At 39.0% G+C, this 22,378-nt stretch overlaps 2 protein-coding genes across 5 annotated transcripts in view; one reads left to right on the forward strand and one right to left on the reverse strand.

Moving 5' to 3' along the window:
• Positions 1–17,425, forward strand: part of LOC104610568 (G-protein coupled receptor) — a 61,246-nt gene extending 43,821 nt beyond the window's left edge. For 3 of the 4 annotated variants that reach the window (XM_010277248.3, XM_010277249.3, XM_088889627.1), the window contains 7 exons: positions 5,618–5,702; positions 5,859–5,961; positions 6,031–6,123; positions 16,058–16,124; positions 16,479–16,545; positions 16,653–16,706; positions 17,009–17,425. In XM_010277248.3, coding sequence (XP_010275550.1) covers positions 5,618–5,702; positions 5,859–5,961; positions 6,031–6,123; positions 16,058–16,124; positions 16,479–16,545; positions 16,653–16,706; positions 17,009–17,146 — 607 coding nt within the window. In that variant the 3' untranslated portion in view covers positions 17,147–17,425. Of the gene's footprint in view, positions 1–5,617; positions 5,703–5,858; positions 5,962–6,030; positions 6,124–16,057; positions 16,125–16,478; positions 16,546–16,652; positions 16,707–16,861 lie in introns of all 4 variants that reach the window. The other variant, XM_010277250.3, reaches the window with a different exon arrangement.
• A 1,898-nt stretch (positions 17,426–19,323) lies between these two features.
• On the reverse strand, positions 19,324–22,138 carry LOC104610567 (peroxidase 9). The gene is made up of 4 exons (XM_010277247.2): positions 21,730–22,138; positions 21,153–21,344; positions 20,610–20,775; positions 19,324–19,881 (listed from the first exon to the last, which is right to left on the reverse strand). The coding sequence occupies exons 1-4, from the start codon at positions 22,000–22,002 to the stop codon at positions 19,469–19,471; spliced, it is 1,044 nt and encodes a 347-aa protein (XP_010275549.1). The 5' UTR covers positions 22,003–22,138; the 3' UTR covers positions 19,324–19,468.
• Between the last annotated feature and the right edge of the window lie 240 nt (positions 22,139–22,378).

A 22,378-nucleotide genomic window follows, 5' to 3' on the forward strand; every position in this document is an offset into this window, starting at 1 on the left:
AGAGTTAGAAAAAGAGTCAGAAAAGAAAGCTTTAGAAGGGAAAGGAGCTTTAAATAATGAATTGAGTGGTTGGTTTAGTGGAAACAGAAGATGAAACTGAAACACTTGGGGGCTGTCAAGCAGGGATTGTTGAAGATCTAGACAAAGGCAAGGAGGTTGGTAGTGGTGAAAGGGGTTGGTTTGTCAGGGGGGCAAGAAGCTTATGGAGAGTGCAGATGGTGAAGCAAGAAAGGGACAATCAGAAGGCAATAACATATCTGGGGCATGTACAACGGCTTATAAAAGAAAGAGAAATTATAGGATGAGACCACTGTAGGAAAAAGATGAGTTTGAAGATGGAAAAAAAGAAAGATGCAGAAGATGATGCTTTAAGCAAAGAAGAGGTTATAGTGGATGAAACCCATGCTATTTAGAAACAGTGGTAAACACAGAGGTGGAAAGCAAATCTCTAGTATTATTCTTCTTAGAGGGAGAGGAATTTGCTAGGAGAACTTTTAAGGGGTTGGAAGAGTAGGATGCCAAGGAACAAGACTGATGTAGATGGTCTTAACTCCAGGACAAAGGATGATCAAGGCAATTTGAAAACTCTTGGATCAGTAAGGAATATTGGGAAAAAAAAGCTCATTAGATTGAAAGGGGACTTATTTGGCGTTGGGCCCAGCAAGAAATTGAAGAATGTAAAGAAGGATTGCAAGAGAAACAAAGAAGTTAGTCTTTAGAGATGCAGAGTTGTGAGGTGAAAAGTTGGAATTTATTCTTCTGTGGTTGGTTTATGTTGTTCACTGGGGGGGGTGTCAAGTGAAGTATTGTATTGTTAAGGAGTTTATTCTCGTCTTTTGAAGGGGTGGGCTGAATTTTCTACTGTCCTGTTTTGTTTGGTCTACTGCTTTGGGTTTGGTTTCTGTCTTAATTTTGGGGCTTTGTTTTATGTTGAGCAATAGCAAGTGAAGAGAGGAGAGGAGAAGAGAGAAGAGAGGGAGTCGAGTGACTGAAAGCCCTCCAGAACTTAGGGGGCAAATGAATGAATTTATTATTTATACTAGTCTAGTCGAACAATATAAACAGAAGAGAAATTACAACAGTACCCTTATGGTACTAAACCTGAATACACAAACAACTGTCAACACTCCCCCTCAAGTTGGAGCATAGATATCAATCATGCCCAACTTGTCACAAAGATCATGATGTCTGGAAAGGTTTAAACCCTTTGTAAAGATGTCTGAAAGCTGGTTCTTAGAAGTGACATAGGGGGTACACACTTCGCCTGTGATAACTTTCTCTCTGATAAAATGCTTGTCAACTTCGATGTGCTTTGTTCTATCATGTAGCACCGGATTGGCAGCAATGCTTATAGCTGCTTTGTTATCACAAAAAAGAGTTATAGGTTTGGCCACTGGGAAACCCAACTCCCCCAACAAATTCTTTATCCACATGCCTCAGCAACCCCGTGGGTCATAGCACGATATTCAGCTTCAGCACTGGATCTAGCCACCACATTTTGCTTTTTACTCCTCCATGTAACAAGGTTCCCTCCTATAAAGGTGCAGTAGCCACTGGTAGACTTTCTATCACTTTGGGATCCAGCCCAATCTACATCTGTATAAACTTCAACTTTCAAATGTCTGTGCTTTTGAAATAACAAACCAGTACCCGGATACTTCTTTAGATATCGGAGGTCTGCTGCTTCAAGATGAGAAGACCTAGGAGCATGCATGAACTGATTGAGGACACCAACAACATATGCAATGTCTGGGCGAGTCATAAAAAGGTATAACAATCTCCCTACAAGCCTTTGAAACTGTTTCACTTCCTTGAGAAATTCACCATAGCTGTCACCTAATTTATGATTGGGGTCAATGGGAGAGTCAACTGGCTTCACCCCCATCTTCCTAGTGTCCCGAAGTAAATCTAGGACATATTTCCTTTGAGAAATGAAGATACCCTTCTTTGATTGGGCGACCTCAATTCCAAGGAAGTATCTGGCAGGTCCTAGATCCTTCACTTCAAACTGAGTGGCAAGAAAAAGTTTCAATTTCTGAATTTCATCCTCCCAGTCACCAGTAACAATTATGTCATCCACATATACAATTAGATCAGCAATTTTACTTTCTCCTTTTTTCACAAACAGTGTGTGATCTGATTGACATTGCCTGTATCCTTTCTGTTGAATTGCCACATGGAATTTGCTGAACCAAGCTCGTGGTGATTGTTTCAGCCCGTATAAGGACTTCTTCAACTTGCACACTTTCTGTTCATTGCCTTGAGCTAGAAAACCAGGAGGTTGAATCATGTACACTTCCTCTTCAAGGTCACCATTCAAGAATGCATTCTTGATGTCAAGCTGGTGTAAAACCCAATCCAGATTAGCCGCAAGAGAGAAAATGACTCTAATGGAATTCATCTTGGCAACGGGGGCAAAAGTTTCTGCATAATCAACTCCATACACTTGAGTAAATCCCTTTGCCACTAAGCGAGCTTTATACCTTTTCACTGTTCCATCAGCCTTATGCTTGACTATGAACACCCATTTACATCCAACTGGAACCTTTCCCTTAGGAAGATCAACAAGTTCCCATGTGCCATTTTTGTGAAGGGCATTAATTTCTTCCCTCATGGCATTTGTCCATTCAGGAACTGAAAGAGCTTCTGCCACATTCTTAGGGATAGGGACACTGTCAATAGAGGTAAGAAAAGCATGGAATGAGGGTGAAATGTTCTCATAGGAGACAAAGTTGGAAATGGGATGTTTAGTGGTGCACAATCTAACACCCTTCTTGTGAGCAATAGGACGGTCAAGATCATTAGCAGTAGAGGAATCATTTTCAATAGATTCAAGAACATCATTGGGAGCCAAAATACCTGAGTGAGTATGATCCTCCCCTAAGGAGTCTAGTGGCACTGGAGGTACAGCTTCTGGATTCTCTACAGCTCTTGAATTTTGTTGGCCTTTGCAACGACGAGAGAAAACACAAAAAGGCGGAGGGTCAGGGAGAGAGGGAAGTTGAACTAGTTTCTCCTCATGCATACACTCCCCCTGAGGAGAAACAGGATAGAAAGGCTCATCTTTAAAGAAAGAAACATCCATGGAGACATAGAATTTACGAGAAATAGGATCAAAACAACAGTATCCCTTTTGAGTGAAGGAGTAACCAAGAAATATGCAAGGGATAGCACGAGAATCCAATTTCCCACGGGTGGGAGACAGATTTTGGATAAAACACCGGCAACCAAAGACACGAGGGGGAATAGAAAGAAGAGGAACCTTAGGAAAGAGAAGTTGATGTGGGGCTTTGTACTCTAACTGACGAGAGGGCATACGGTTTATAAGGTAAGTGGAATAAAGAACAACTTCAAGCCAAAAACGTTTGGGAACATTCATATGAAGTAGTAAACCCCGAGCCACTTCAAGGAGATGTCGGTTCTTCCATTCGGCCACACCATTTTGTTGTGGTGTGCAGGCACAAGAGCTACGGTCAAGGGAACCATGCGAAACAAAAAATTCTGTGAGGTCACTATGAAAAAATTCTTTTGCATTGTCTGATTGAAAAATTTGGATTTCAGTTTGAAATTGAGTGAAGACCATCCGTTGGAAATCTTGAATGATTTTTGGTACTTCTTCCCTGGTTCGCATTGGGTATACCCAAGTATATCTAGAATAATCATTAATAAGGGTAATGAAATACTTGTAGCCACTCTCAGATGGTAAAGTAACAGGGCCCCACACATCATAATGAACAATGTGAAACGGAGATTCAGATATTTCTTTGAAGAAAATGAGTTCTACAATGCTTACTCAACTGACACGTTTGACAAGAAAAATCAGAAACAGACATTGACTTAAACAGTTCTGGGAATACAACTTTCAAAGACTCAAAAGACAAATGACCAAGACGACAATGCCATAAATAGACTTTTTTCTTATAGGACTGACTCATAGACTGACTCATAGACTCTGTAACATGAAGACCAGCCTTATTCTCCAGCATGTAAAATCCATCAGCCATATGACCCCTACCAATCGTCCTCCCCGAGGCCAGTTCCTGAATCACACAATGAGAAGGGAAAAAGGTCACTGAGCAATTCAAGGAATTAGTAACACTACTAACAGAGAACAAATTAATGGGAAAATTTGGAACATGAAGGACATCAGAAAGGGTAAGACCAAGAGGAAGAGAGAGAGTTCCTTGACCAGCTATGGAAGAGTATGATCCATCGGCTAGTCTCACCTTGTCTCTTCCAGAAAGAGGGTGATAGGTTTGAAAGTAAGAAGACGTACCAGTCATATGTTTTGATGCTCCAGAATCAATGATCAATGAAGAGTCAGGGGTGTGAGAAGCAACATGGAAAGCAGTGGTAGGGTTACCTGACGTGGATGCAAATGAGGTTGCGGGAGGAGCATCCATCTAACGAATTGCTCTAGCATAGAGCTCTAAATGGTCACGGAAGGAATTCATAATGTCCTCCCTCGAATCAGGTCCAGTGAGATGTGTCTAAGTCATAGTAGAAATGGGGGGCTGATTCTCTCGAGTAGCCATGTTGGCCATGTGATGTTTCTTTGTACCTTGCTGTCCGGACTTCTTATTCACCTCTGAACCTTGCTTCTTAGTCAGATCTTGAGCCCATTTTGGTTTCCCATGAAGATCCCAACAGGTATCTTTGGTGTGTCGGGGTTTCTGGCAATGAGTGCACCACAATTTGTTCTTATCTTCTATTTTTTTCTGGAGATCTCCTTTTCGGGAGGAAGATCCCACACCAGTAGAGACACCTCCTTTTGCTACCAACACAACAGCATCCCCACCAGGGCTGTTCATCAAATTTCTCCTGCTTTCTTTAGACTGTACAAGAGCATAGACTTCCTAAACAGATGGGAGATCCTTAGAGCTGAGAATCTGAACCCTGATAGATTCATACATAGGATTCAGACCATGTAAGAATGCAAACACCCTTTGCTAGGAGACAAGCTGCTTGTACTTCTTAGCATCCTCATCACACTTCCAATCCACACTCTGGCAGTGATCCAACTCCTTCCAAACAGATGTTAAGTCAGAGTAATAAATTGATAAACACCTCTCCCTCTGTCTACAAGTAGAAGATGCTGCCTGCAATTGATAAATTTTGGCATAGTGTCGCAATTCTGAATATGTAGACTTTGCTTGTTCCCAGATTTCATTTGCAGTTTCAGCCCACATGAAATTCTTCCTCCACATCTTCTTCTTCTTCTTCCACCTTTTCTTTTCTTCTTTTCCTATAACAAAAATAGTGGTTCAGTCCCCATATTTATTGAACTTTCTTCTCATAAATATGTTGATTTTCTAGACATAAACATGAAGTTTATAATTTTCTTATGAAAATTATGGATAGTTATTAACGAAAGATGGTTATGGAACCTAGGAACTACCTAGGATATGTATTTTTCACTTAAAAAAATCACTCGCCTAGGCGACTAGGCGACAAGGCGCCCCCCTGTCGCCTAGCCTCGCCTTGGTGCCTTGAAAACTATGTTGTTGGTATGTTCCTCCATCATCTAGTACGGTTTTCATCATAGGCTTCTGAAATAAATTTGTTGCTGAACTTTGCCATATTGTCACTGTTTACATTATATATACTGAATTTGCAGCTTTGGAACTGAACAAACTCATGTGTCCCTTTATATGACTGCGATTTCTTCTCTTTCCAATCTGGTGGGAAAGCCCAGTATTAAGGTACCCCATTTATTTGTGCAAACCTATTAATCCATTACTAAGATATAACTAGGAGTCTTGATAAAAGAGGAACAAGAAACATTGCAACTTTATGCATTTATTGTTGTTTCTTTGGCAGATCATCTTAAAAGCTATAACTTTATTTCCTTCTACCAGGTTAACCCAGACAAAGGCTTAGAGGTTCAGCTATCAGGCTCAGGAGCAAGTGGAAGTCCACCTACAACCTTGTCACCTACAATATTGATGCTAGATTGGAGATGTATGATCATTTTCATCTATCTATCTATCCATATTTCAAGTACATAATTTTCTGGTGTTTTGTTTCCAGGTCAGAAGGCTCATGATAGTCCATATGAAGTTAATATTTCTATACCAGTGACGGGTTATGCGCCAATTGAGTTTACTCTTACAAAAACCTGTGGTAAGATCTTCGCTTGCTAGTTGTTTTGAATGACGATAACTGTTGTGTTCTCTCAGATTTAACACTAATTGAAGCAGAAATTCCTTGTAAAATATCCTGCTTTTTGAATGGATGAAAAGATCTGGCATTAGTCCTTAGTTTTTTTTTTTTTTTTGGTTTGAAGCACTGCAAAAATATTGACTGGCTTTAGTATTTGTCATTTTCTTCATATCAGTTTATCATGGTTATAAAATGACACTGTTTTCATGTTACTTGAGAAAATCTTAGCCAAGCTCAATTCATCCATGTTTTTTTTTTGAAATGTAAATAAAGATTTATATTATAATCAGAAAGGATATACAAACCCCCTTTGGGGAAAAGGGGGAAAATCAGGTGCAGTACCTGCAATAGAAGCAAACACTAAGCACACTTGAGACTGATAAAAGACTGAAACAAAGAGACTAGCCCAGCCCAATGATCGCTCTTACTCGTCACTGAGCTGCTGAAATGATAAGCCCTGGAAGTCTTTATGAGTTGCCCAGCTGAATAGAGACTAACCTCCAGAGGAGAAGCTGCCTTCCCCTTAAAGATTCTACTATTTCTCTCAGAACTCAGAATCCAGCACCCTGCCAGAGGAGCCATCAACCACAACTTGCCTTCCCTGCTGAACCCAGCATTCAGCCACCAAGAGAAAACCACTGATGTTCCATGGGTCACCCACTGAATGCCAAACAACTGAAGGATGTGGATCCAAAGAGACATAGAAAAAAGAAAGTGGATTAGAAGGTGAATCACCAATTCGTTGTCATTCACATAGAGGGGGCATCAATTAACTAGCACTATACCTTTGACTTGAGATGATCAATAGTCTGGATTTTATATTTTATAGCAGTCCAGCAGAAGAAAACCATCTTCATAGGAACTCCATACCCCCAAATCCATTTACAAGGGACATCCCCAACATTCAAAGACATCAGACACTTGAAATAGGATCTCACAGAGAAAGAACCATCCCTGCTCCCCTGTCACCACACAATCTGGGGTGTGGGGAGGGGTAGACCGGATATTGACCTAACCTTTAACCTTCGACTTTTTTGCAACAAATGGCTTCTCTCAGACACAAACCATGTTCTCGTGCTTGTCCTTCTCACCAAGCAATGGCCCCCAAGGTTAATTCATCCATGAACTCCTCCGAAACACCATAACCCCAAAACTTTCCAGTTTCCATTTGACTTCCTTGATAAAAATAAAAAAACTCCATTATTGATTTTTGAGATCAAGTCCTACTCTTGTTGGGAATAATTTTCCCAGTTACAATTCTCAACCAAATCTGTTTAAGGTCCCTTTTTTTAATTATATTTCTTTTTTAAATTTTATTATTTTATAGATTTCTGATAAGATTTACTATAAAAAATATTTTCCTATAAGCTTACCTTAGCAACATATTTTTTATGTATTTGCATGAATTGGATAGTTTTGGGGCTTATTGAAAAAATAAAATAAAACTAAGAGGTTGACTGATAGAATCAAAAAGAGGTTGATGGACCAACATAATCAAGATCATTGACAGCAATATTAACACCTTGCATTAGGAGTAAACCACCCAGGGATTGAACTCTTTTGTTTGAGCTTGTATTTGTATTTGCAGAGAGTTGCATGACAGGCTGGCTCTTGATTTACTGTATTGGGGATGGTTAAGATGTACTGTCTATTACTTTTTTCTGTGCTTGCTATTTTCTTACTCTAAATAAAAACCCTGATAAGTTACAAATTAACAAGAATATAAAAGAGTAGTTTTGCAATTCTTTTATTCTAACCCTTCTCTGTTTTGGCTGCAACTTGGCTGGGCCTGGGTGGTTTTAGGACCGAGAAAGGCCTGACATTATAGCTGGTGTCCACTCCAAGGCCTAGTTCAGTTGGGGTAAAAACAGCATTGGACAAGTGCAACCTGAGCTGATCCCTGATACAGCTTAATGTGTGCTCAGCTGCTCCTTTCCAAACCTTTCTAATCTATTTTCTTTTGGCTATACAATCCAACTTAAGGAAAAAATAAAAGATATTGGGTTTTTCTTTCCAAACCTTCCTGATTAGAGAATATAATCAGAATAGATGCAAGAAGCAAGAAAGAAGAAAGAAGGGTTCGGATGATTAGATAATCTAATAGATCTCCAAGCCCCCTTAATCACTTTTATTAGATAAAATTTTAAATGCACAGAATTTACAATCTTGCCCCTAATGGGACATTGCAATGAATAAATAACTAAGAGATCTAGTAGGACCATTACAACTCAAGCCCACGAACAATAAAATAAAAGTAGAAAGGCTCAAACACGATTACTCAACATTTCTCAAGCTGTGCATAGATGGCAATCATGCTCAGCTTGCTTACATACAGTCTCAATTTGTGTCAGGTAACCCCTTTTGTAAAAGACATTGGCTAGTTGTTTTTCTGAAGAAACAAATGGAAGACACACTTCCCCAAAATCCACTCTCTCTTATGAAGTGTCTATTCACTTCAATATTTTTTGTTTTGTCATGCTGAATTGGATTATGAGCTATATTGATGATGGTCTGGTAATCACAATATAGCATCATTGGTTTCATGAACAACACCTAACTCTCCAAGGATGATCTCAGCCACAATAGTTCTACACTCCATGGGTCATTGCCTTGTACTTTGCTTCTGTTGAGGACCTTGCTGCTACTGGCTATTTCTTACTCCTTTTAGAGACTAGATTACCAACCACAATAATACAATATCCAGATGTAAACTTTTTATCAACACAACCTGCCCAATCAACACCTGTATAAACCTCTGTCTTTCAATGTCAATGATTAGCAAAACAAATCTCTTTCCTAGAGTTCTCTTTAAGTAGCAAAAAAACCCTTTGAGTGGCTACTAAATGAGTGTCTCTAGGAGCATGCATAAACTGACTAATCCCACCCACAGCATAGGAAATATCAGGTCAGGTTAACAAGTAAGACAGACTTGAAAAATACAGTGATTAACTAAAATTTAATGGCAGTAAACAAGAGAGAAAAGTTCAGAATAGAAGCAAGAAGGAAGAAGGAAGAAAGAAGGGTTTTAGTGATTACAGAATCTAATCGATCTCCCAGCCCCCTTAATTACTTTTATTTGACAAAAATTTAAGTGTACAGAATTACAATGTTGCCCATAGTTGTCAAGGCGACGCCTAAATGACAAGGCGCCCTCGGAGGCTCGCCTCGCCCAGTCGCCAATCAGTTTTGCATACTGTGTAATAAAATACTTTTATATTGTTATTTTTTTGAGATTATAATTATAAAATAGACATTATTAAAGAAAAATATTCATTTTTTGTGTTTATAAATTAATTTCTTTTTATTATTTTCTTATTTGTTAGGGTTTAATCAACACAAACATTGTTAACTGCTGTATTGAACCCTCAATGACTTCAAAATCTGAACCAATAAGTAAAGGAAGAACTTAAATTTTGTCTAATCAACACACTTCGCCTAGCCTTGCTTTGGCGCTTTGGAAACTATGATGTTGCCCCTAATAGGGCGGCTGCAACGAATAAATAACTAAGAGAGCTAGTAGGCCCATTACAACTCAAGCCCACTAGCAACAAAATAGTTGAAAACAGCCCTTTGAAGTATGGGACTGTGTAAGATTAGATGAAAACCAGACAACCAAACAAATGAGAAGATTGGAGAAGATAAGAGAGAGAGAGCTGGCGACAAGGAGTGTTAGAGGATGAGAGTTTCGAACTAACTCTCCCTCTAACACACTAATACAATTTTATTAAGTTAATTCTTGAATAATTACAAGAGAGGCCCTTGGTTGGGCAAGAAATTACAAAAAATACAGCATAGAAGAGTATGGGCTCAGAATAAGGCCCATTACAGAGAAGAGCATAAATATAACATAGAATAACAGCCTATGGGCCATTCGGCCCATCTTCTCTACACTCCCCCTCAAGTTGAGCATAGATGTTAATCATGCCCAGCTAGCCAGTGTCATGCAGAAGTCTTGCCTTGGGAATGCCCTTGGTGAGAAAATCTGCCAATTGTCCTTCAGAAGTGATGAATGGAAGACACACTTCACTTGAAGAGACTCTTTCTCGAATAAAGTGTCTATCAACCTCAATATGCTTAGTTCTATCATGTTGTACCGGGTTGTGGGCAATGTTGATGGCGGCCTAATTATCACAGTACAACATCATTGGCTTGTCATGATCAATCCCAAATTCTTCCATCAATGACCCTAGCCACAACAGTTCAGAGACTCCATGTTCCATGGCCCTATATTCTGCTTCTGCTAAGGGTCGGGCCACAACTGATTGTTTCTTGCTCCTCCAAGAGACAACATTACCAGCCACCAGACTGCAATACCCTGAAGTAGATCTTCTGTCATCAATATTTCCAGCCCAACCAGCATCAGTATAGGCTTCAAGTTTCAGATGGCCATGCTTGGTAAACAAAATTCCTTTTCCTGGAGAGCCTTTCAAATAACACAATTCGTTCTGTAGCTGCCATATGAGTATCTCGGGGAGCATGCATGAACTGACTAATACAACTGACAACATATGCAATATCTGGCCGAGTCATGCAAAGGTACAGGAGTTTCCAAAGAAGTCTCTGAAAGACCCCTTTGTCTTCCAAAAATGTTCCATCTAAAGCAGAAAGTTTGTGAGTCATATCAATAGGAGTTGCAGCTAGTCTAAAACCCATCTTCCCTGTTTCAGAGAGCAAGTCAAGGAAATACTTCCTTTGGGAGATAAGAATCCCATCCTTGGATCTAGCAACTTCTATGCCAAGGAAGTATCTCAACTCCCCCAGGTCCTTAATCTCAAATTTTGTACGAAGGAAAGACTTAAGGGCACGAATTCCTGAGGCATCATTACCAGTCACAATAATGTCATCAACGTACACAATAAGATATACTGTTAGAGATCCACTTCTCTTCACAAAAAGAGTATGATCAGACTGTGTCTGAGCATAGCCGAATTTAACAAGTGCTGCTCTAAATCTCTCAAACCATGCTCTAGGAGACTGTTTGAGGCCATAAAGGGATTTCTTCAATTTGCATACCTTTCCTTGCATATCACTTCCATACATTCCTGGAGGGAGAGACATATAAACCTCCTCATGTAAGTCACCATTCAGAAATGCATTCTTTACATCCAACTGATAGAGGGGCCAGTCAAAGTGAGCTGCCAGAGATAAGAGAACTCTCACAGATGTCATCTTAGCAATAGGTGCAAAGGTCTCCAGATAATCAATCCCATATGTCTGTGTGTAGCCTTTTGCAACCAGTCTAGCCTTGTACCTCTCAATAGTCCCATCAGCCTGGTATTTAATGGTAAAGACCCACTTGCAACCAACCGGATCCTTCCCTTCAGGCAAATCCACCACTTCCCAAGTATCATTCTTGTGTAGGGCATCCATTTCAGATTTCATGGCATCTCTCCATTCTGGAATCTCAAGAGCTTCTGACACAGACCTAGGAATAGGATTAGAAGCAACTGAAGTGAGATAGGCAAAGTATGAAGGAGAAAGCAGACCATAAGAAAGGTATTTGGAAATGCAATGTGCAGTGCACTTCCGTTTTCCTTCCCTAATAGCAATGTGAACATCAAGATCAGGGAAAGATGGTTCCAAAGAGGTTGAAACAGCACCTGTTGTCTCATCTGTGATTGGTAGTGCATGAGGCTCACTTGTTGTAAGGGAAACAACCTGCTCATTCCTGGATCTTTGCCTTTGATACACCTTGGGATTGTGGGTAGGACGAGGAGGTAAAGAGATAGGAGCACTAGGACAAGGAGAATGCAGTGATTGATCCTCCCTTGATTCATTTGGTGAGAACACAGGCTCATCAAGAGACTCAACTGGGACAGGGAGAGGAGGAGCAAACACTTGTGACAAACTCTCCCCCTGTGAACAATGTCCTTCCTGAGAGGAACCATAAAAAGGAGAAAGTTCATCAAAGGTAACATCCATTGAGACATATCAAGTGCCAGTCTTTGGATCAAAACAACAGTAACCCTTTTGTGTGGGGGAATAACCAAGGAAGATACACTTGTGGGCTTTTGGTTCAAACTTACATCTCTGGGCACTTGGAATGTGTACATAACAGGTGCAACCAAACACGAAGAGGAATAGGGAAGAGATCCTTGTCTGGATGAAGAAGACTGAAGGGGATTTAAACCCTAAACCCTGGATGGCATACGGTTTATGAGATAGGTAGTAGTGAGAACAGCATCACCCCAAAATCTTGTGGGAACATGTGAGGCAAACAAAAGGCTCCTTGCAACTTCAAAAATATACCTATTTTTTCTTTCAGCAACTCCATTCTGTTCAGGGGTTCTAACATAGGAGCTTTGATGAATAACCCCCATGTCAGAGAGATACAAGGATAAGCTCTTCTCAAAATACTCTTTTGCATTGTCAGATCTAAAAATCTTAATCCTGGTATCAAATTGAGTCAAAACAAATTCATGAAATTGCCTCACAAGTCTTGGAACTTCATCACGAGATTTCATTAGGAATATCCAAGTAAATCGGGAAAAATCATCAATAAACAGGATGAAGTATCTGTAGCCCCCCATAGAAGATAAGTGGTAAGGCCCCCACACATCAGAGTGCACAACATTAAAAGGAAAAGAAGATATTTTATTGCTCAAAGGGTAATTGTTTCCGCAATGCTTTGATAACTAACACGATTCACAATTAAGACTGGACACACTGATTCCCTTAAACAATTCAGGGAATAGATGACTTAAAGCAGAAAAAGGTAAATGACCCAAACGACAATGACTCAACATAATTCGACTGACAGACTCGGAAGAGGTAGAACCAAAAGCAGCATTCTTAGGATGATAAAGGCATTGTCCAGGAGTGTCGAGCAAGTATATTCCATTCACTTCATGGCCACTCCCAATCACCTTCCGAGACTCCAGATCCTGAAAAACACAGTGGGAAGGAAAGAAGGTTACACAACAATTTAATGACTTGGTTAAGCTACTTATAGATAACAAATTGGTATTTAATCTAGGTACATGAAGAATGGAAGATAGAAGTAAGGAGTCTGTAGCTTTGACAGTTTCCTTGCCAAAAATAGAGGCAATAGAGCCATCGGCTAAAGTGATTTTGTCATGACCAAGAAGTAAATCATATGAAACAAACAAAGTGGAAAGGTTGGTCATGTGATCAGAAGCACCTGAGTCTATGATCCAAAGGGTCTTAGGATTACCTGAGGTGGTTGCATGGTTAGCAGAAGCTCTTATACCTGAGTGAGCAAATGCAGAGGTGGCTGAACTTCCTGAAGGGTTGGATGATGAAGTTACACCTTCGAGATGACTGATCATCTTCCCAAACTTTTCATACTCAACTTTCATGGCCGCCAACTGTGCACAGGCACACTCAACTTCAGCATCTATACCCGTGGCTGCATTTGGTTTCTGGGAGTAGGTTTTTGCAACACTGTCCCAAATTTCCTTAGTTGAGTTCATCAGAGATAGTGTTGACTAATCTGTGGCTGCATTGAATTCACGAGCCACCCAATAACGGTGTAGTTCTCTTGCATCCATTTCTCATAAGAGGGATCATCCACTGGGGGAGCCTTCTTGCTCCCGGAGATAAACCCCCACTTTCCTCTACTACAAATATGAATTTTCACAGATTGTGACCATGCCAAGTAGTTGGTTCCATCCAGTTTAACTGTGGTTACAGTCAACAAAGAATCAGCTAGGGTTCCCAAAGCATGTCCATATTCAGCAACACTCTTACTCTCAACATCTGAGAAGTCCATCATGTAAAGGCGTCAATTAAGGTTTTGGTAAGCTTCCACTAGTGTACTGATTGTTGATGAACTCAGATTGAGTTAAATCAGCAACAAACACAGCCACCCACAAGGCCAGTTCAGACCTGACAACCATGAGAATCAAGTTCGGTGGCAGCTCTTTCAAGAAGAAGAAGGCCTGATTCAGCCTTCAGGAGACAACCAGCAGACCTTCAAACACTATATACCCGATTGGAGTCCCTTTCTAGTTAGGGATTCTAGGTTCCCAACAATAAGTGCCCTTAAGAGAGCAAAAAACACAGACCACAGTACTTAAGAGGCCTTTTTACAAACACTATATATGCAGTAGTGAACACCCCACTGTTAACTAGTAAAAACCACTTCAAGAGCAGTCCGTATAGGTCCAAGAAGCAACTGAACTGAAGTAGAAACTTGTACCACTGAGTCCAAACAAGTTTCGGCCACTTGGCAGTCCAACAAGATGAGAAACTAACCCAGAAATCTCTGAGTTAAATCAGGCAACAACAGCCAAACAGCAGAGCAGATTTAGAGGGGTTTCGAGCACTTTAACAGTCTCCCCAAATCAGAAAAACAACCCAGTAATAACTGAAGCAACTTACAGTTGTATAAATCTCTGATTTGAGCTTCAAATCAGGCCGAACAGTTGTCCTCTCTGATTCTTCCTGATCACCAAACTATTCTCCAAGCGAATAGAGCCTTGGGCACCCTCCAATGACCTCCAAGAATCAGGCGAATGAGTCTAAACTTCCAGCCCTACATCACCCTCATGCAGTCAGCTGGACTATACCCAAATGAGAGCCATGCCAAGCTCAGGCCTACTCTGATACCAAGTTGAAAACAACCCTTTGAAGTATGGGACTGTGTAAGATTAGATGAAAACCAGAAAACCAAACAAGTGAGAAGATTGGAGAAGATAAGAGAGAGAGAGCTGGCGACAAGGAGTGTTAGAGGATGAGAGTTTCGAATCAACTCTCCATCTAACACACTAATACAATTTTATTAAGTTAATTCTTGAATAATTACAAGAGAGGCCCTTGGTTGGGCAAGAAATTACAAAAAACACAGCATAGAAGAATATGGGCCCAGAACAAGGCCCATTACAGAGAATAACATAAATATAACATAGAATAACAGCCTATGGGCCATTCGGCCCATCTTCTCTACAAAAATAAAAGAAGGCCCAAACACCACAGCTCAATAGGTACCCTAGGTTTCATCCCAAAACTGGACGTTGGGATACCTTAGACCCCTAAAATCCAAGCCTAACTAGTGCAAAAGCTGGACTTTGGCTGGGCCAGGTTTGGATTAGGCCTGCCCAAGTTGATCCCCTTTATACTTACTGTATATGTTGAGATGTGCTCAGGCTGCCATGATTTGGATGGTATTGGGAAGAGAGGAACAACAGAATTTTCAATGGTAAAGAAAGGAATGAGGAAGCAGTGTGAGAATGTTTAGTAAATAGGGCTACACATTGGGCTAAATCTTTAGACCTATTCTCAGAGTTCTCCTTTGGTATATGGCAAAATTGGGTAGCTGTAGCAAGAAATTCTACTGTGAAGGACAAACCAGTTGTTGTTTGGATACCGCTGAAGAAGGTTTTATCAAGCTAAAGTTTGATAGCAATGTTCTTGGAAACCCAGGGCCGGCTGGTACAGGAGTTTTTAGAAATACTAAAGGACACATTCTTGCTGTATTTTCAGGTCCTGTGGGAGTAGGGGGCTTGGTGTATGCTGAGTTCCAAGCAGTCTTGCAAGGAGTACAAATTGCTAGAGACCTAAACTATGACAGATTGGTAATTGAAAGTGACTCTAAATTAATTGTAGGATGACTGAAGGAACCGAAAACCGTGGTTTGAAAATATAGGCAATCAGTGAAAATATTTAAATGGTTAATTAGAGATATGACAATTATCATCCAATGGGAAAGGAGGTCAGCAAATGGGTTAGCTGATTATTTTGCAAAACAGGGGGTGCATCATAAGTCTGAACTATTTTTTGCTCTGTTTGAATTCTTTTATTGTAATACCTTTTATTGTCTTATAAAAATATCATTATTTACCAAAAAAACTTTTATATGTCTTGACTTGGTGTTCTGATTTCAGTGTTGCTATTTGTGGACATTCCCTCAAGTGTTTTTCTAATAATTTTGCAGAATATAGGCAGGATAGAGAAGGTGAAGCTACAAGAGGATGGGCAACTTTTGGAGTGCTTTCTTGTGTGTATGTTGAACTCAACTTTCTCTCTCTGATGCTGACCTATGAGAATGATGTCTGTTATACATTTCATTTCTGTAGATAAATAGATCACAAAAGCTATATGAGAAGGAAGCTGCATAATGTTTATTGGAGCCTAGAAAATGTATTATTTAGTATTTACATGGTCCACCAACTTGTTGATGAGGACTATTTTAACAGGAGGTCATTCTTTGGATTGATTTGCTTCAGAGAATACCCTTCATTAGTTTGGGAGCCATTGTAGTGCATAGGCTGATACTTATGGTGTTGTAACATCTTTATGGCCAATATTACTTTTCTGCAGTTTCAATCTGAAGCTTTTTGAACTGACACACACAGGTTCATTGTGATATCATCAATATTCTGTTGTGGAGGCTTTGTTTACAAGACACGTGTGCAACATCAGGTTTTGTTGTTACGTTTACAAGCATTATCCAAATAACTTACTTTTTGCCTCATTTCTTTCAGGAGATGCAATTTTCTTTTCCAACAATTGTTTATTTTTATTTGCAGCATGGTATTGATGCTTTGCCAGGCATGACAATTTTATCTGCCTGTCTAGAAACTGTAAGTGGGATTGTAATCTAGTGCGCAATTTTATTTTGTAACATTTATTATGGTTTATATTGATGTTAAATAACTTGTACATTGTTATCTGTTTACTAAATTGAATTATAAAGACTATTGGCTGCTTCAATCATCTATTAGCTGACTTATTACAGATCCAAAATTTGTATTTGCTAATGGCAGACAAGGCAATCTTATTCAGCTAAGCGCATGCCTGATGCTGAGTCATTGAAGTATGTTTAGTTTATTTCTATCTCCAGTCATTAAAATTGTCTGGTTTTTTGTTGAACTGGAAAAATTAGGTGAGTGGGGGTGGGGGTGGCTACACACCAGCAGAGGATCTTAACAGCACCTTCATCAATCAAGCCTCTTGGGAGCGCCAGCCGGTAACTTCTCGAGGAAAAGAAAGAACAAATGAAAGAAAATATGGTTCGATTTGAAACAAAGCTTACAAATATTGAAGCTTCATGTTGTCTATAGTTCAATTTCAACTTATCAAAATTTTCACACCATAAAACTAACTATTTAGGGCTGATAATTCCCTTGTTCTAGAATAGTCATTTTTAATTAGTTATTTGTAATCAAGCATTTGGCAGCATTTCCATTTTTACTGTTATTCTGTATTATCACTCAAGCTGCAGTAATATTAAATTTACGGTTTTTGTAAAAGTAAAATCAACTACTTATTAAAATGATTATTCTATTAGAAGATTAAAAGTAATTATTAGTCTTGAAGATTGTGAAACTTCTCTTTTACGTGTTCCCATGGCCTTATTATATCCTTGATTTGGTGATATGCATTATAGTCAGAATTGGATGCTCCTATGCTGCAAGGGCATAGGCTTTTCTTCTACTAGTTCCCTTGATAATTTTCCCTCCCTGATCCAGTTATGCCTTTGAATTTGAACATGATTTCCATTCCATATTTTCCTGGGTTTATGCAGCTTGTAATCATGCTCCAAGAAGCAATAAATCATTTTGAAAGGAAAAGACACAGAACTACATTTAAGCTCACTAGCGTTCTTCCAAGTTCATAGTTCCAAGTTCCAATAGCTATTTTAGTTGGTGGATTTCCAGTGGCTAGTTTGTTCATGAACTTCCAACAGCTGGTTTGGTTTTTTTAAGAACAATTAAGAAAGAAAGTTCATTAATAAAAAACAACGATACAACCATTCAAAGCAACAGGTGATAAACAATCACCTCTTAGGAAAAACAAAAAAGTAAAAATTATGTTTCAAAAGCCCCCATCAACAATCTCCAATATAGACCAAAAAATCAAACCAAAAGACTCCTTTTGGGCGTTTAAAAAATCAGGTAAGATTAAAATCCAGTTCAATACCCAATTCCCAATCTCCGAATACAGCTTCTTCTTGATAGTGGGTTTCCTACAACTAGTTTTGCTTTAAAAGCTCCTATAAAGAAGAATATTCTTCTTTATATAAAGCATGTAACCTTGAGCAAGAGGCATCCAAATTATTACCTTTTCTTGTAATAGTTTATAGCTAAGAGCCTTCCTTTTTGAGTTAAAGAGTCCTTTTTTGAGCAAGTGAGTTCCCAAATATTTTACATATAATCAATTACTTTGTCTATAAAGTTGCATTGGTTTCGTTTTTCTTCTCTTGTCCTTTTTGGATTATTTATTCCATTTTATTTTTTAGTTACTTGAGCTACATCACAACTCCACTTGCAAGTGAACTACAGTCATTAGCCAATCTTGGCTATTTATAGATTGTTCATCATAACTTTCCTTTTAATGTTGAGATGCATGTTGTGTAACAAGTTATTCATACTAAAATCTCTGTCTCTAGTTATGTTGTAGCTTTTTAAGTGAGAGGTCGAGATCCAGCTTGTTTTGTGTCTTGAAACACAGTATCAGTGTCGGGACAAGATTCCTAAGACAGCTGTAAGGTGGGGCTGATGTCCCACCATCAGATGTGCCCCACAAAGGAGATATCCATATGTTCAGTTGTTACACCACACATAAATCATGAAGGTTGCATATGGAAACCTTTCTAAGTCTTTTTCCTTGTCTTTCTTTCCCTTAACAGCCCAAGACAAGTTGGTATACCTAGGGCTCCTAAAGTCTGAAACCCAATCCGACATCTGATCCGATTATTTTGGACTTGGATGATCCATTTACATAATCAGATCGGACAGGATTTAACCACATTTGATCTGTTCCAATTACCTTTTATATATGATGGCTGATAAATTATCTAAAAATTTATAACAAATAAATTCAATATTTCATATTTATATAAATGTATATATCATAAATTAAAAAGTAACTAGATTTTTAAAACCTTTTAGTTGATTTTGGATAGAATTCAGATTTAAGTTTCCAATAATTGGATTCGACTTGGATGTGGCTGGACCCTATCCGAATTTGACCCGATTACAGACCTAGGTATACCTGATTGCTAGGATTCTTGTGCATGTTTGGTCAAATTCTGGCCTCAGAGATCTCCTTCATTGGCCACAGGCTCCTTTCATGTTTTACACATATATGAGATAAGGAAGAAAAGTAGTTTCTTCCCTTCTTTTCTGTTTCCTTTGAATCTTCTAATTGAAGGTGGACTAACATCTTTTACCTACCAACAAAAGACTCATCTCAGTTGCCCCATCTTTCCAGTAGCAGCATAAATATGGGATTAAAATTCATACATAGACAATACAAGAAACACTTGACCAACATTCAAGGTTAAAAGAACAGGAAGTTCCCAAGCCCAATACATAGAGTCAAAATAATGGTAACTAGTTTCTCAGTTAACTCGGCGACAGTTCATCCGAACTTCTCCATTGTAACCAGTGAGAGGACCGATGTTCCCCATTTTAACCATGGAATATGCAAACTGGTTGAAAAAGATCCCCTCATCTTCTGCATAACTTTTAACCAACTGCACGGTATTCCAGTTATTCTCTGACAGAAGCACTTCATCTGAATTAAGAAGCCCTTTCCCCCCCATGATCAACTTGAAGTAGCTGTTATCAAACATGGCAGGGGAAGCAAAATCCAATGGGGATATGTTGTTATCACCCCCTGATTTAGGGCAAACTGATGTCAAACCATTATAGTAGTTTCTCTCTAAGGTCTCATCTGGTTGGTTGCTTCCATTTTGGTTATACAGCCTTTGCTTGAAGCTCAGACATCTTGCCACTCCAATAGTATGGCTCCCTGCACAAGAAAAACAACATTAAGGAATAGAAAAAAAAGCAAAATGCACATATTTGATTCAAGGCCATAAAGAACCATATACATTGTATAGCAAGGTGTTTGTAAAGGAGAGTTTGGTGGTAGATTCCAATAGATCTATTGATTAAATTGCAACACGGAAGACTCTTCTGTATATGAAAGTTGGTTCATTTGGCTTTTAAAAGCACCATATGTAGCAAAAGTAAATGAAATAATGCAAATGCAAAAGGAGCATTCCGAGGATTTTCCTAATTGTGGATTTGAACATTGATGTCCAAGATTGGAGTTTCTCTAACAAATGGTATTTTAGTCCATTATGTGAAAAGATGTCAAAGTTGTGAGCTTTGTATTGGTATTTAGAAAAAAAAAAAAGTTATGAAATTTTAACTGAATCTGTTTAATAGGTTATGTTGGTCTATCTCCACAGTGACTATGATTAAGACTTTGGTTGATTTAGAAAAAAAGCGAAATTGCATATCATGTCCCAATGAGTACACTCTACACAGGTTTGTGGTTATGTATGTTATGGATACAAAATGGTTTCTCACTTTAGTCAGCAGTATATTGCAGTCCTTAAAGAAGGTGTTCCAGTCTTTTTGTATGGATAAGGAAGAAAAAAATCTCCATCCCATCCTCTTCCTTTCTATTACAAATGGTAATGTGATATGTACTGAAAGAAGGATAAAAAAAATCGGGTAGTCTTCACTTACCTGAGAGTGCTACAAGGTCTATCTCATCCAGGCCTTGATGATTGAAGAATGATATGAGGTTCTGGAGAGTTGAGTTTGGTGGGGGAATGTTAATGTTTGAGCCACTGAGACTTGCTGTCTTCGAGTCCCTCCTTCCTAGTGGAAGCACCCAGTAAGGTCCACCACTCTGTACCACAATACACATATAATTTTTATTTGGAAGGGACATAAGGATATAAGGAAGGAAGAAAACAAAGCCCCCAAGGAAATATAGAAGCCTTAGAAAATCAGGAGTGGCAGACCAAGATTTAGTCCTAGAGATGTTACAAGCAAATTCAGCAGCCACTGTATTCAATTTTACATGTTTCAAAATATGCCATCTCTGGATTTCCATAATGGATCAAATTTAGATCCCCCCCCCCCCTCCATAGAGAGAGAGAGAAGAAGAAGAAGAAACTAAAAAGCATGTACTAAAATTCTTCTTGTAAATATCATCGGGGAATTTAGACAGTTTGGGATGCATAATTGCCAAATTAATTATTTGATGGCCTTCCTATTGCTTACCAGCACTGTGGATCCCCGGGCAGCGAGTGCAAGGATGTCTGCACAAGAGACTACCCCAGGACAGGCCTCTTCAAGCTTAGCCTTGATTTCATCAATCACTTCAAATCCCCTAATAGAGTTCTTGTTTGGAATTGACTGCTTTTCGCTGATGATTGTCTCACTATCATCCAGCAAGATTGATGCATCACAACCCTGAAAGACATCATATGCATGCTTGGTTATATACAGTCATACAGGTAATTGGTGCATGGCACGTATTGGTAATTGAGAGGCAAAAATGGATGCAAGTTTTTGGCTAATGAATAGATGGATAGATGCATCATTCATTGGCTCTCATGCATGGTAGGTGATGATTTACAATGGTTACTGGCTTAAGCAATTAAAATTTCATAATATGTTTACTGAGGCAACCACGGACAATGTTGTGAATGATACTCCTGGGAAAAAATTCACATAAGAAGGAAGAAAATTCACAGGAAATTTACTAATAACATGTGTGTATGTATGTATATATGCACGTATATATATGTATGTATGTATGTATGTATGTTTATTTCTTTTCTTTGTTACTCCAAACCTGTACAAAGCAATCATGGAAATGGAGCCTAAGCAAAGAGGCAGCCATCCTGGGATCTTTAGCAATAGCTTGTTCCAGCACCGACATGACAATATCATTTACTTGAGGACATGAATATTGATAGAATTCTGGAATGAGACCAAGCTGCTCTTCACTTTCTCCATTTTCATCACCACCATTAAACCAATTAAAATTGAAACCCGGGGAAGCTACAGTAAGACCGGAAGACAGGAAAATCAAGGCTATGGTGCATAAACCTCTCAACAAAACCATTCTGTATGTCTCAAGATGGTATTGTCTTTTAATGATGGAGATGTTCTTTGGTCTTTGCTTGTATTTATAGAGATCATGTGATTAATCAACTGTCCTCTGTACCAAATCCTCTAATTCAACGTATTACAGGGAAATACTGAACCAACGCTTGAATATTGATTCCTGCTTGGATTCAAGTGTATGCACAACAAATAAATATATAAAATCTGTCATTTTATACGTTATTTATTATTTAATTCGACTTCCTCCCCATATGATAAGGTAATTGGCTACATCTGGTAGGCATGTGCCCGCCTGTGCTCAGTGGAGTAGGTCAGTTAACCAAATGTTGTTATTTTCGTCCTCTCCTTCAAGTCTCTTTAACCACTCCATGGCA

Source organism: Nelumbo nucifera, chromosome 1 (assembly GCF_055504915.1).
Source record: "Nelumbo nucifera cultivar China Antique chromosome 1, China Antique-T2T, whole genome shotgun sequence".
In the NCBI taxonomy this organism is placed as follows: domain Eukaryota; kingdom Viridiplantae; phylum Streptophyta; class Magnoliopsida; order Proteales; family Nelumbonaceae; genus Nelumbo; species Nelumbo nucifera.